We start from the raw sequence: 15974 nt of genomic DNA, 5'->3' as shown, positions 1-15974 counted from the left end.
GTTTTATAGCTGTAAATCCAAACAGACATTATACGCAGTGAATTCATATCATTATAAAATAAGTTGCTAACATGCATTGTTGGCTAATTAATTTTTATTTAATTTATAATTATATATTTTTACCTTTTGACACCTATTTATTATTTATTGTTATTTATTTGTTATGTATTTGTATTTATTTTTAACACCGAATTTTACATTTACCAGATTTATTTATTTTTCTATATAATAATTCCTGGTCTATTTATAACATGATCCATACATTAGCTTAAAGAAAGCAGTGCAATTATCACGTACCGGAGATACAAAACTAACTCTATTTCCCAGAAACACCAAAGAAGACCACGTACTCATTTCCGCCTTTACATGATGACGCAATTTTTGCCTCGTTGGAAGGTGGTTTCAGTAGGAAGCGGTCTGACGGTATACAGCGGCAGCTGAAAAAACACGAGTAGAGTAACCAAAAGACACTCGGACGCACTCACTCGAATGGTATTTCGTCTCTTGCCATCAAACGGTAAGGAAATTAATGCCAATCTTACCAGTTGTTGATGTTTCCCTGTGTTTTTAATGATACAGGGGACCACGCCCTCAGCAGAAAAAGATTATAACAGTATTATAAGGCTAATGTTAATGCTAGACCGGAATGCTGCTGATTCCTCGATGTTGGCCTAAGAAGACGTTTCCTGCCTTTTGACGATGATTACACTTTTGAGCTTCTTAAATTCATAAGCAAAAAAAAAAATCACCTACGCAAACTTCTAGCTTAACTAAGTCATTTCGTTCATGTATAAAATGGCTAATATAAATATCAAAAAATTATTAGTAGTATTATTTATATTATTGAATACCAGCACCCTGCATTCGGCGCACAGCCATTTTCAAAACCTCGGCAAACTGCAGCGTTCAAACAGTCGTTTCACGATATTGGATAAACTAAAAATTATGCAGCTTATTTATTTTGACACTTGATATTGCATTCAGACCCCGTGACAAAGGCATGGGGGGCGGGGCTTACTATAGGATGAGGTCATGATAAAACCGTGGCGCTGATGCAATAAGAGGCTACTATACGTGTTACCGGCCCCTTGTCAGGGAACTACATCTGCTTTTCATATACTTACACGGCTGACATGCATTCAATACAGCTATGCACCTGCAGTCTCCGCGTGGAGGCTAAGGCAAAGTACAGAGCAGCATCCAGTGGATGGTTACTGGACCGTCACGGTGCAATGTACCAACGCTGATGTATCAGGCGCACTTTGACCTGTTATAAAAATCGTAGTATTTTGTTGGGTATCAGCACTTTTACACAGCAATCAGGGAAGGGAAGTAATGACATGAACTTTAATAAGCAAGCTAAGTCACGTGGCTACAAACCCCCAATAACAGAGAGATTCATGGGTCATTTAAAAACGGTTTGATCCATTAGAAAACATAATGATTCAATTGTAGAATTAATTGAGCCTCAATTTAAAATCATTTTAGGATCATAAAAGAAATTCCAGTAGACTTATAAAATCCTATAGAATTTTATCCTATTAAAGCCAACCATCCATACTCCCTTCTTCTGCTTATCCAGTTCAGTGGTGAGGTCAGGGTACACACTTGACAGGCTGCCAATCTGCCACAGGGCTAACACATAACCATTCACACCTGTGGCCTATTTAGAACCAGTTAACCTAACCCAAACTCCTAACTAGGTGATCGCACAACTGAACTGTAATACACTATGAACTTTGCTGTTCTCAATATTCCAGACAGTGATGTTATACTTCTGTTTTAGCAGCATAACTTCTATATACATTAAAATGTTATTATTACCAGATATTAAATATGCTATCCTCTGTATTTTGTTGTTTATCTGCAGATGTCAATAGCAGAAGATCTTCCGGACATGGATGGAGCAGACCTGTTTGGACTGCTGTTCCATGATGGAGAGAATGGATCCACTGAGCCCTTCTTTCCTGATGGGAATGGGCTCATTGAGTCATGGCTGTCTGAACAAGATGTAAGAGGAAGTTAATGTTGTTAGTGAAATTGGTTAGATGGCGGTTTAATGCATTATCTGAAGTAACTAGGTGCTAAAATGAGTCATGCTTTGGAAGCAGTAATATAAACATCTTTGAGTCTTAATACCAGATGTACTACATGGTAATACAGCTTCTTAAAGCCTAACAGTCTTATATGTATGTGTGTGTGTTTGCTTTAGAATTTAACACACCTTTGTCTCCCAGATGCTGCCAGACATGGATACTGAAGATTTTCTATCCAGCTTGTTAGATGGAGAGGACAACACGGAGACCATCTCTCCCTCCCATTCTCCACTGGGCAGCGACAGTGGCATTTCAGACGACAGCAGCTCCGGGGCTGGAAATAACAACCATGTTGGATGCCCCAGTCCTCATAGCAGTGATAGTGATGTTGTGCCCAGTCCCAGCTACTCCCAACCGAGCCCGGTGCACTCCGACCTTGCCGTGACTTATTCAGAGGCACAAACAGAAAGCTTTGAGGCCTTAACAGTCCAAGCAGATCACAGCTACTCTCTGCTGCAGAGCGGAGGGAGGGATATGGACGTGCTGCAGAGTGTGAGGGCAGAGAAGCCAGATACAGATGTCTTCATTGATCTGGGTATTTATCATTTATTGAAGAACTACTGAAACTTTAACATTTTATTTTATCTTAGAATTTCAAATCTCTTAAAAGGAACATGAGATGTGGTCTGTGTGGAATTTGTGGGGGATGGAAGATTTAAATGACTAGTCTTCCTCTCACAGATGACCTTGTGACTGAGGCGATGGAGGAGGATGTCAGCAGTGAGCTGCCTTGCACTTTGGCCATAGAGGACTCGGTACAAGATACAACAGAGTCCATCAAAGAAGACCAGGTCAGTTTCTTTTGCTATTCTTATGCCAGACCAGAAGACCAAAGAGACTGTATTTGATGTTTTCAGTGATGTTTGACACATGTTGTTAACGAGATAAGAACACACAGAAAATTTCTAAAAGAAAAACTTTGTATTTCCCTTCTTTAGTTCCAGTTTAAAGAGATTGTGCTCACTGAGGAGGAGAAGCGGCTTTTGGCAAAAGAAGGAGTAACCATTCCCCAACACATGCCCCTCACTAAGGTAATTTTCACTTCAGGTGTTTTTGATATCTCTTTAGTTACATACTTACTTTGTTGGGTGCATATTAAATTGGTCTTTCTGTGGCACAGCTGCTCAAAGCTGTTTTATACACATCGTCATCTGTCTTGTGAGCGTGGTGATTGAAAGCCTGCTCTGCTCTGCGTAACAGGCAGAGGAGAGGACTTTGAAGAGGATCAGAAGGAAGATCCGCAACAAGCAGTCTGCTCAGGAGAGCCGCAAGAAGAAGAAGGTGTATGTTGATGGACTGGAAAACAGGTGAGATACAAATGATAAATCAAAATCTTTAATATAATCTTTAATATATATTATTATTATTATTATATAGTCACTGACTCCAAGGATGTGGCTACATTGTTTTGTAATCAGTTTCAGAATATCTTAATTATCTAAATATTTTGACTGACTACAGTGGAACCCCGACTTACGAATACCCCAGTTACGAAGGCACTTAACGGCAATATTTCTGCCCGTGTTACGGCAAAATGCCCACGTAACAAAATCTGCTGGCTCTGATTGGCTGAGCCCAGAATGCCTTCCGAATCATGTGACAATCCCTCGGCTTTCGTACTTGTGCTTCGCTGTTCCACTTGAACGACGTATTGTTGTTGCAGTTAGCAATTAGCCTATAGCCTATTGTTCACTCAAAAGGCGCGATGGGTACTTCGACTTACGAAAACTTTCGACTTACGAAAAACCCTCGGGAACAAATTCATTTCGTAAGTGGAGGTTCCACTGTATTTCATTTTAAGCTCTCTTGTTTTAAACTTCAAGATTTTTATCAATATATTGATTCGTTTATGGCAGGACAGGATGGTATTATTGATAATGGTAGACAAGGACTTGTTTGTGTTGTTGTTGTTCTTGGCCAGATAAAATCATGGTCAATAAATTCTCTAATTGACTAAAATCAAATTAGAAGAGAAGAAAAGATTTTTAATATAGAGCAAACACTTGTGTGTCTGATTCTTGATAAATGCTAAATGATGAATTGATTTCTGTCACAGGGTGGCCATCTGCACTGCACACAACCTGGAACTACAGAAGAAAGTCCAAATGCTTCAGAAACAGAACATGTAAGAAGCCATTTCTTTGCTTCTGGGTTTTTACATAGTCGGGTCAAGCTTCTGAATCGGTTACATTGAACACGTCCTCTTGTTTTTGTTTGGTTTTTGTAAATAAACAGGTCGTTGATTGAACAACTGAGAAAACTTCAGGCTATAGTGAAGATGTCAACCATGAAGGCCAGCACAACCAGCACTTGTGTTATGGTAAATTGGCTTTTTTTTTTTTCTCAGTGTGAAGGTCTTTGTCACGCTCTGCTATTTTTCTCACTTTTTCATTGGACTTTCAGGTTTTCCTGCTCTCCTTCTGTCTGATCATCTTCCCATCAGTCAATCCGTTTGGTGGAAACACCCAAACAAAGGAGCTCTACACGCCCTCCTCAAGTGAGTTGTATATAAATATCAAGTCTGTCTTTTATTATATTTCAGCTATCCTTGCTGTACCTTAAGATATGCATGCTTTAGTTAATAAGATAGCTGATTTCATAAATGAAATTTCCGGCAGTGTCGCCTAACCTTTGTAAACTATCTTTTCAATCATGACTAACAGTCGTCTCCAGGAGCCTGCGATCACTGCCAGCTGAAAGCACAGATGCCGTATCCTCCTCTGAGGCCAAAGAAGGTTTGTTAGTTCACCAAGTAGAGGTGGATAATGTTAAAGCCATCTTTGCAGGCGGTCAGAAGAATCACACTCCTGACTACGAGAGGGTGGAACAACCTGATTCAGAAACAGGCGTCAACAGCAACTCTTCGGCAGACTTCCCGAGTCCTGCTCAGGCAGCAGAGATGAAGCAGGGGCCAGCCGGGGCATTACAGGAAGGATCCATCAATGGTGTAGTGGCGTCTGCTGTCGCATATAATGCAAAAGCTTCCAAGGACGCCTGGATAGACCGGAATCCTCCGTCTGTCATATTACAGCAGCACCGCTCTGATGAGATGTAGTAAGGACATGTTGTTCAGTATAACCAGCAGAGGGAGCTGTATTCCTAATGATTTGGGTGCCAGAGGGAACATTAATATTAAAAAAAGGGAGAAGGGAATAATGCAGTTATTCTTCCAGATATAAGATCCATCTTTTCGTCCATGCTTTTCCCTTCTGAAAGTCTTCTACTAGTTACTTTATTTGCACTTTGTTCTTGTTTCCCTTCTCCAGCGGTCAAAAGAAACTTGGGAGATATTTTCATATTTCAAAAGGACATTGCAGAGATTAAACAAATGCCTGCATTACTAGAGGGCACATGCTACTGAGTTAGCACTGAGAGCTGTCAAATTATCGTACAACATGTTGAGCTTTGCCTAAATTTGTGCATTTATTCACCAGCACAGGAATAATTGAAGTGAATGGGCAGTAGATTACTTAAAGACAGACATGAATTGATGGCCCGACTGTCACTAAATCTTGAGTGAGTTTATCTGAAAATGTCCAGCAGATCTCAGTGCTAACAAATGCTGCTTATCAGTGACTTCCCAAAAATCATACTTATCATAGCCATAGTAAATTATTATGAAAAGTAGTCTAGTCGTTTGTGCTGCAAACTAGTCAGCAACGTTTATGAAGTAGTAGAAGATAGAGTGCTTGATTCTCATAAAGCTTGATCACCGTGGTTGTTTGACCACAGTAATGCTTAAGCCATTGCAGGACATTTGGCCATTTTAAAGACTTGTAAAGTTTGTCATTATCTCCCTTGTAACAAGGGTATCCATGCTCCTTTTAATTTGTGAATGCTTTGTTTTTATGTTGTACAGTAAAGCGGCGCAAAATGTGATAAAAGAACCTGAATCCTGGACTTAACCGTTGTTGGCTAACCAACTCTGCCCCTGCGATCTTCTCTTTTATAACTTCGCTGCACAATTCTTACCTTCGTAAACTTGTCTGGAATATCTTAGCACACGATGAGCAGAATGAGGGGTTTGACTTATTTGCTCAGTAAACTTGCAGTAAATATTGCTCCAAAATGTTATGACCTGTTTTATCAGTGATGCATTTTTTATTTTTGTGTATTTTTTCTTTGTTACTGTTGGTATTGTAAATGGTATCGAGGCTACTTTTTGTTATACTTGACAGGCAATGAGATTTTAAATGTTAATCACTTTGAATAAAAAGCACTGGCATTTGGTGTAGTCCAAGAATGACATGTAAATATTAAAAAAAGTGATTGTAGCTCTTTATGTACATTTCAACACTTTATGTATAAGACATGTCTGAACAACTATAATAAACTTTTTATATGTCAGAGTAAATCATCATCCATGTCGTTGATGCAGAGATGCAGATGTGAAAAAGAAAGTATACTTTCTGAAGTCTAAGGATTTATGTCTCGGGACATCAAAAATGCAGAAAATGGATGGAAAGGTAATCATGGGAAATAAGAGGGTAGGTAGCAGCCAAGTGCTGCTAATTGCATGCAGTTGATTGACTGATCACGAGCAAGTTTGACCACTTGAGGTCATCCAGGTGTGTTTTAACACAATATCAAAGAAGAAAACCAAAAGCAATGATCTTAAAAGAGCAACTTCTGCTGCCTCTGCTGAAAGCCTCTTCTCTAAGAAACGATCGGGGTGATCGTGGCTCAAGAGTTGGGAGTTCGCCTTGTAATCGGAAGGTTGCCGGTTGTGCGTGAATGGGTGGATGACTGGATATGTAAAGCGCTTTGGGGTCCTTAGGGACTAGTAAAGCGCTATATAAATACAGGCCATTTACCAGGCCATAAGAAACAACATGGCAGGACAGCCAGGGGTAATGATTTGGATATAACCACAGAACCAGTCACCTTTAAGTCACTGAGTTGGCCGTGAACTCTTTTGTATACTGAAGTACTCTAGAGACAAATCTGAGGCCACCTGACTGACAGCTATAGCTTGGATGAAACTGGGTCATGCAAAGGAATAATGGTCCCAAGCACAACAGCAAATCTACAAAAGAATGGCTGAAAAAGAAAAAAGGATAAAGGTGTTGCAGTCCAGATCCAACTACAATGACGTGGTGGGAACCTAAAGCGCAAAAAATGCCTGCAAATCTCAACAAACTGAAGCAATGTTTGTGAAGAAGATTGGGCTTAAATTCGACCACATTGATGTCAGAGGCTGATACAGAAAACAGTTATGTAAAGTCATTGCAACTAAAAATACTGAATCATACGGTGTATGTAGATTTTGGACACACACACACACACACACACACACACACACACACACACACACACACACACACACACACACAGTTAAACAGCGTAATAAGACGTGTTGTTCGTCTGAGGAAGGATTTAAATATTTTTAGAAACTGGTAAGCACCAGACTATTTTTTTAACGTCCTGATAGTAAGACTAAGACGTAAACAAGGGTTGTGAAAAAAAGCCTGCTACCAATTCTAGTCAACCCACTTACAGGAGATGGATTTATTTAATATTCTCCACTCACTCTATCCAACTTTTCTGCAGGTGTGCTGTGCAATTTTGCAGCCACATTGGCAGAGAAATGAGGACTTACAATCTCACAGTTATAAACTCTCACTGGAATTGTTTGCCACACCTTGTAACATAGTCAGGTGTTTTCCTCGAGATCACATGAGAGATATTTCTAATGTATTCTCCAGTGGGGTTTTCACAGGCACTCTGGAATTCCCCCTATTGTATAACCTTATCCAAATCGTCTGACCTGTTTATTGTTTGTCTTAACAGACCACTTTATTGATTTATATGTGAGTAAAATGTGAATTTATGCATGGGTAATCCTGTTCTAACTTTATATTATGTAAATGTACCTTTTATTATTTCTTTCTTTTTTTTTCCACTTGCAAATCTCTTGTTTTTGTATCCCCTTGCTATTCCTGCTCCATGACTGGAAAACAGTATTTGTCTGACCTCAGCTGTGTGGAGGGTAACAGCACAGAGACTGGTTGGTGACTCACCATTGTAAGGCTGGAATCATGAGTCATGTGGCTTATTCAACATGTTGAGACAAGTTGTTTAAAGGACACGCCAGCAGGTGGAGGTGTAAATCCAGATTTGTGACACAAAGCCCTCTGTTTGCTGCGGGCCAAGTTTGTTTTCATCAGTTGACTGTGTAGGCTAGATTAGGTTAAAGGTCATTCCGTTATCATGTAGGCATTTTTTTGCGTCCAAACAAATGTCAGCTTGGCTTATTATTTGACTCACCATTTAACATGAAACAGATCATGAAAACAACCTTTAACAGAGCGCGTTATTCCTGTAATTAGGCCCATTTGTGGGCACGTCTCACTTGTTAAGAAGATATTAGACCTCATAGATAGATAGGAGAAGTTGTGAAGTTGTGAGGTTTTTGGTAATTCATTCACATTCAGTGCTCATTAACTGCTCACACGTGGACAAGTTCAGACAACAACCCAGTTACATGCACGGCCTCGCTGTGGTCGCAACATCTGTCGGAAAAAAGGGACTGATGATGAATGTAAACACGTGCTTATCCCACCGATAAGATAAACTGACCAGAAAAGGCGCGGCTGCGACGCGTGGCGCTTTTTTTGGGAAGGGCCCGTGCGCATCTGTCGGGCATCTGGCGCAGGGCACTGAATAGATCTGGGTAATAAAACACGCAGGACGCACACACATACTGATCCACATCCCCCAGCGCCATGGAAAGTCCGGAGACAGGTGGAGGGATGTAGTGATGTTGTGTGGCGGAGCTGCACTTTACCTCTGTGCAGAAATGCCACGCGCCCCAGACAAACTGTTTAAGCCTTTGCTTTTTCAATAGGCGAACAAAAACTGGCGTGTGGCCATAAGCTGGTTGGTCAGTCCCACAAAACACATCGCCACCAAGAATTCTAGTCCTATTCGGGTCAGGACAGGCTTGCAGATTTTCCTTCCGGGGACATTTCGGTAACTGCTGGGCAGACTGTAAACACATGAGCACGTTGAGTAACAGGTTAGTAGGGTATGACGCGCCAAGCAGGTGCACCAGGAACCGGCTGTTTATTAAGAGCAATGGAAAGCTGCACAAGGAAAGTTCGGATAGATGATATATATAAATATTTCCCCAGTGACTCTCCAGACTGGGGAAATCCGCTACTCCGATAAAGGATTGTTCCAGAGTTTATCACACATCAAATTAATCGTCGCTACAGTTTTAATGCGGCTCACCCACAGAAAAAAGATCTGCCAATTTTCCCTCGGCTAATCCGCACACTCAGTTCTGTTGTCACCTGTAGGATAGTCTGAATTCTTCTATGCCCACTGTGGAAAAACACGAGGCGTAATAGTTACATAATTCCAAAAACCGGGGATGTTGCTACGAAATGGTAAATAACGCCTCTGCAAACTATGATAATAATAATAAATAAAAGAGAATCTCTTAGAATGTCTGACTGTGTATGTGTGACTTATATGTTTTCTAAATATCATAAACATGTCATCGTGTCCAGGGGCAAACTGAAGCCACAGTGGTTCAAAACAAAACAATGTTGTTTGCAATGACTGTGAAAGTTCATCGTAAACATCACTTGTAGTTTTTGCCCTTAGTGGTGATGCTGGATGTTGACAAGAAAAGGAGAAATCGGGAGTGGGTGGGGGGGATTTCTTGAAAGGTTGTAATCTTGCCCCACGTGGGGTTGTCAACAAGCTCAGTTCGACTGCTCGGGGACTTTTTTTTTGCTTTCCTCACCAAAGCTTCTCTGAGCCAATGGTAGGAGACAGGATCGGAAAGACCGCCCCTTGCCGAGAAACGACGCCAAGTGCGGTATAAAGCCACCCACAGACTGTTCCGAGCTCAGAATAACGCAAGAGACTACACAGACAACTACACAGCCTTTTCTTAACACTGCAACATCCCGATCGCGCTTGGATTATAACTATGACTCTGGAAGAGATTCACGGACAAGAGAACACAATGGAAAACGCTGATAGGTGAATATTTTACTCATCGATACAACGCTATTTAAGCTCCTGGATTAAAGCGTTGTAGCTGTTATTTTTGGGGAGGGTAATGTGATCAGTGTGCTGATGATGTATTTTTCTTTGTTAAGGGTGCAAAGTGCAGGCGCAGCCCTGGAGGAGCTGCTGATCGCTGCTAAGAAGCAGGACTACCTGACAGTTGGAGTTTACGAATCTGCCAAAGTCATGAATGTGTAAGTATTGCATTTCGTGCCACTTTCAGTTACATTTGCCCTTTAAAAAACAGAAAAGAAAAAAAAAGTCGAGCACACGCACAGCAGGATATGCGCTAATCACCTTGTCTTTCCTACAGTGACCCAGACAGCGTGGCGTTCTGCATTCTCGCCACCGATGAGGAATACGAGTGTGACATTGCTCTTCAGATCCACTTCACTCTCATCCAGGCTTTCTGCTTTGACAACGACATCAACGTGGTGCGTGTCAATGATATCGACCGCCTGGCCGACCTCGTGGGTGCCGATGAAACCGGCGAGCCCAAAGACGCACACTGCATTCTTGTCACGGTACGTTCCCACTCAGTTAGGAGCTGGTAGCCAGTGAATCATACATGCATCACTACCGTGTCTGACTTTCTTTGCATGTCTTGTAGGTGTTGCCACTTTTGTGACTCTAAATATCTCCCTCTTTTACAATTACAGAGCCCTAGTGCAAACCCATGGAAAGACCCTGCTCTGGACAAGCTGAGTGTATTCTGTGAGGAAAGGCGCAGTGTGTATGACTGGGTGCCCACTATCACACTCCCAGAGCGCTGAAGTGACACCCCCCTGAAGTTGCTTCACATGATTATGATGATGATGAAAAGAAAGTCAAGGAGCTGAGCTTCAGCTGGGGGCCTCATGCCTTTCTGCCTCACATGTCTGGATTAAGAGGCTGTGGCTGTAACTCCCCCCTTCTGCAAGAGCACACTCTTCCAGTGCATCCTGGGTGAGCCCGTTGGTTCTGGATTACCCTGTGCAAGGGTTCAGACCTCATGTGTGAACTTGTTCAGGTGTATGTGGAGTGGACAGAACGCCTGATGGACACTGAGAATGGAGCTGGACTGTACTGCATAGTACCTTAAAGATGGCAAATGGTAACCCAGTGACTGCCCTTTAACAGACTGGCGGGACTAAGCAGAGAAGGTCACAGAGAGCGATACTGTGCAAGAGATGGACTTAAGAAAGTGGACTGGACTCGTCAGAGGGGAACAAGTCAGGTGCAGATTCAGAAGAAGGTGTCTGAAAGTGTCTAAACAAAGGACTTTTCTTTATGAGTGCAGCTGTCAGGAAGTTCTTGGAATAAGCAGAAACTGCTTGCAAATCCTGATGTAAAGCTGACACTTTTTTAATGGACTATTCAGTTTTCTTTCACATATGCAGACAGAGCAATGCAGTATTGATTTGTGTTGTACTGACTTGAAATGCTTTGTGAATAAACATTTGGAATCAAACTCATCTTCTCAGAAATCTCATTTTCTCCTTTACATTTAGCTACACAGACATTAACTTACACCTAGGGTGCCACATAATGTGGGGCGTCATGGCAGACTGCAGTGATGCAGAGGTATCAGGAAAGTGTGGTGCTACTGGTTACAACTCTGCTTCACAAGAAGCTAATCGCACAATGTGGGTGGAAGGAAAGTAAAGATCAAATGATTAGGTGGCTGAGAGGGAGAGAGTAAATGAAGAAAAGGGAAGCTAAAAGTTATAATGTAATGATGATTGAGATGTGGGTTTTTTGCAGGCACTGACCTTTTACTGCTGATACACTAGCTGCCTTATAGCACAGTGCACAATTACTTAGGCTGGAACTGAAGCCTGTGTGTGCGTGTGTGGCTAACTAATAGGTCAGTAGACAGTGGAGTTAGTTGTAGTTTTGTACATTCAAACAAATTTGTTACAAATTAATTTAACATCACTCTTCTCATGCTTGATTTTGATTTTAAAAAAGTCAATTTTCAACAACGTAGAACTTATGCATAATACACGGTAACAAATCTAGGGAAGGTCTTCCTATTCCTGCAGCCACGTGCACACACAGCCACGTGCACATTGAAAATTATACCGAGATGAGAGCTGCAGCTGAATGAGGGTCAGCAGATCAGCAACGGCAGGTATGGGGAAGTGTGTGAGTGCTGCGGTCAGCTCAGAGCTCAAGCTGACAGAAAAAGGTAGCCCACATCAAAGAGAAACCAGACTTCAGAGGAACTCATTTCGATTTTCTTGGCAGCAACTCAGTCGCCAGCCAACCGCTGGTCATTCTCTGCATGTGTACTCGCATGAGCACACAGGTGCACACAAAGCATGAAGCAAAACAGGCTACTGCATGTGCACAATCTTGCACAAAGTTGTGCTCAAGATCATGCATAGCACACATGCACACACAACCAAAGGATGCTGTGTTAGACAGATGTCAGGTGATTGCTCAGTGTTCTCAGAACAGAGGAAGGTTCACTCAGTCAGAATTAAAGAAGAAAAAAGAATGCAGGCTTGTATCTGGGGGACTTTCCATGGGCTTTAATATCTGCACTAGTAGGCATATGGGAGAAATTACCATAAATGCTAAATGATAAAAACTAGTCATTTTATTGCATGTGCTGTCAAAACTGTAGATTGGGACTTAACAGGCTTGTGGGACAACAATATGAAGACTAATGTGGTTGGTGATCACTTGTTGTCTGTGGTTGGTGTGCATTGGATTCTGTGATTAAACATGAAACCTAATCATATCTGAGTGAGAAATGATTGTCCCTACCTATAAAAGTCCCAGCCAAGTCACAGGTCAGACGAGGAAACATGTAAAACATTTAGAAAATAATGACAGAGCCCTGAAAAAATAATTCCATTTTTTTCTTTATTTTGCACACCTTTCCAAAAGCCTCCAAAAGATTTGAGGCTTTTTGTCCAAACAGGTCAGTGTTCTTTGTGGAGCCCTCTTTGTTTTCTGCAATGAAAAAAAAAAAAAGCCGTAGCAACAGCAGACACAGTTGTGTCTAATCTTGACCTGTTTTTGCAAAAAGCAATATTTAATGCCCCAGATAAGACCTATTTTATCAAGAATATAAATGTTGGCCTGAGTAAACAAAGTGTTGTGTTCGTATAGCAGTCACAATTAAGCACTTGGAGCATTGTTGACTAAATCCTTGACCTAGTTTAGATAGAAGTTGGTATAGATCTGATTTTTCTTTGTGCTCTCTAAAACATGCAAGTATGCCTATCTCAGGCCTATATACAGCAATAAACATGCCTATATTATGCATAATATAGGCCTAATTCCTTCAACTCATACAAGCACTATGCAAGACTAGAAAACAGCGACATGCTTGTATTTATTCTGCATTCCTTTTGGGTACAGGTATAATATGTGCTACAAGAGAACAAAAAAACTAGCTGCTGGAAAGGACTTCTTGTCTCTCCTGCTGCTATTTGCACGATAGTAACAAACATCTTCTCCCTGTGTTGGCTGGGGTGCCAAAAGCCTGGAGCAACAGTCCAGACTGCTCAGGCAGCCGACTGTCTGCACAGAGTCTGAGCCAGAGATCTAGAGCCACGATAGACTGAAAGTGAGGCAATGAGACCAGACAGATGTAGTCTAACTTGGGAATATTAGTGTTTTCAGCTGTGACACAGAAAATGGTAAACAGAGTAGTTTGAGTAGTAGTTTGCTTTTTAAATTATTTTAATTCCAGTAAGACTATTCACTGGACTTATTCTACACGAGGGCACAACACTTAGCCAGGAAAGACATTTTCTCTACCTGAAACTTTTAATGCTTTTTCCAAATGTTACAAATTCCACCTTGCACTGTAAGTAGAATAAAAATGTCACATGTGTGTTTAATCTGTCCAAAAAGCTATGCACAGGACTTTTTCTGGGTCATTCCCCACAATGGCAAAACTCTAGATGCATTTTATGAAGCATAAAGCTTCAGATTGAATTGAGGTATAAAACAGTTCTATGATTTTATAACCAGCTCTCAGCAAAACAGTGCACTAGCTAAAATGGAAAGCTACTGTTTTTGAATGTGAGCTGTATTTGAAAGCAGAATTATTTCGAGATAATCTTTCCAATTTAGAAACAATTCCTAAACTGATGAACAGAGATGGGCAGTAACGCGTTACTTGTAACACGTTACTGTAATCCGATTACTTTTTTCAAGTAACGAGTAAAGTAAGGGATTACTATTGCAAAAACGGTAATTAGACTACCGTTACTTTCCCGTAGGAACGCCGCGTTACTGCGTTACTAAAGCCGTGATTTTTTTTGCGAGAATGTCTCATGACAGTGACGTAAGCAAGTGCGACGTTTGTGAAAACGGCTGTGTGCAGATCAACAATGGATAATATATCGAGTGCGGGAGAGAGTATGAGCATGCAGCGTTTATTAAAGCGTGGAAGTACTGACCTTACTTTGAGTTTGATTCCGTAAAAAGTGACAAAAACATTAGTGTCCGTTGTGCGTGGGAAGAAAACTTATTTTTACAGTGAAAAAAAACCCTAAACTTCCGAGCAAGCACCGAGTGCACTATGACATAATGGGAAATTCACAGAGAAACTCGCGGATTCTTCCACTGACCGCTGCGGCACACCTGCACCAGGGTAAACCTCCGCCTACCCTACTCCTGCTTTACAGGTGAAAAGAGAGCAAAAGGACCGCTGAGTCTTTGACTTTATTTATTTTCTGCTGTGTTTTACTTGCATCTATTTGAAAAAGTGAGTGTAAACACACACAAAAAAATATTTTATGTGCTGGAATGTGCAGAAAATAGCTTTAAATATTAAACAAATTTCTTCCAATCAGAGAATGTTGCATATAATTAAATTTTTGCTTGATGCATAACGTTAAAAGATTCAAACTAATAAAACAAGTTTTAAAAAGGGACTTTTCCATTTGATTACATTTTGTATGATGGATTATACAGAAAAAGTAGAATTGGGCTGAAAGATCTATCACTTTATCACCTATTCAGGTTGTAAATCGTGTTTTTAAAAAGTAACTAAGTAACTAAGTAATTAATTACTTTTGAAAATAAGTAATCAGTAAAGTAATGGGATTACTTTTTGGGGGAAGTAATCCCGTTACTTTACTGATTACTTATTTTCAAGTAACTTGACCAACACTGCTGATGAATCTCCTTTATTTGACACTGACCCACTTGAACAAGACTGGCAGTTGGTAACGTGATAACCTTTTGTTCATCCATCCATTTTCTTCTGCTTATCCAATTCAGGGTCACAGTGGGGCTGGAGCCTATCCCAGCTGCCACGGGGCCAGAGGCTGGGTACATCCTGGTCAGGTCACCAATCTATCACACATAGAGACAAAATACCATTCACACTCACAACTGAGGCTAATTCAGAATCAACAGTTAATTTAATGTGCAAGTTTTTTGGCTGGGGGAGGTTGAATTACCCAGAAAGTAACTCCACACGGAAAGGCCCCAAGCTGGCTGGTGGATTTGACCCCAGAACCTTTTAGTTTTAAAGCAACAGTTATAACCACTGCATGACTGTTCAGCTGAAAATGTGAAAATGTGATGATGCTAACAGGGCCTTGCTTTCACCTGGCTAAAAGAAGAACAGTGTGTTGTGCTGTGATGTCAAAATATCTAAATGCTGCTTTTTTGCCTGGGGAAATGTTTTGCCATCCTGGGATACCCCAAACATTTGCAGGCTTATGGTTCAACTGTAAATATTCTGCCCTTCTCAGAGTCATTACTTTAACGGCTAACTCTCATATTCCTGCTTCAGTCCACTTACAGTAACCGCAGCAAGATGAGATTACGCAGCGAGCCGGCAGGCAGCATCCCCTCTCACCCCACCCTACCCATCTCCAGCTCTCTTGCTCGTGCTTGGCC

At 41.1% G+C, this 15974-nt stretch overlaps 2 protein-coding genes across 2 annotated transcripts; both read left to right on the top strand.

The window, feature by feature from the left end:
• The first annotated feature begins 385 nt into the window (after positions 1-385).
• Positions 386-6450, top strand: creb3l3l (cAMP responsive element binding protein 3-like 3 like). The gene is made up of 10 exons (XM_082555560.1): positions 386-517; positions 1871-2011; positions 2238-2631; positions 2778-2887; positions 3035-3127; positions 3297-3403; positions 4153-4221; positions 4332-4416; positions 4500-4593; positions 4760-6450. Exons 2-10 carry the CDS (start codon positions 1871-1873, stop codon positions 5149-5151), a joined length of 1485 nt encoding a protein of 494 aa, XP_082411686.1. The 5' UTR covers positions 386-517; the 3' UTR covers positions 5152-6450.
• A 3492-nt stretch (positions 6451-9942) lies between these two features.
• gadd45ga (growth arrest and DNA-damage-inducible, gamma a) lies at positions 9943-11568 on the top strand. The gene is made up of 4 exons (XM_082556005.1): positions 9943-10091; positions 10211-10312; positions 10432-10642; positions 10778-11568. The coding sequence occupies exons 1-4, from the start codon at positions 10039-10041 to the stop codon at positions 10889-10891; spliced, it is 480 nt and encodes a 159-aa protein (XP_082412131.1). The 5' UTR covers positions 9943-10038; the 3' UTR covers positions 10892-11568.
• The last annotated feature ends 4406 nt before the right edge of the window (positions 11569-15974 follow it).

This window comes from Aulonocara stuartgranti, assembly GCF_965226115.1.
Source record: "Aulonocara stuartgranti genome assembly, chromosome: 12".
In the NCBI taxonomy this organism is placed as follows: domain Eukaryota; kingdom Metazoa; phylum Chordata; class Actinopteri; order Cichliformes; family Cichlidae; genus Aulonocara; species Aulonocara stuartgranti.
Note: the sequence above shows the minus strand (reverse complement) of the source record. Positions and strands in the feature narration are given on the sequence as shown.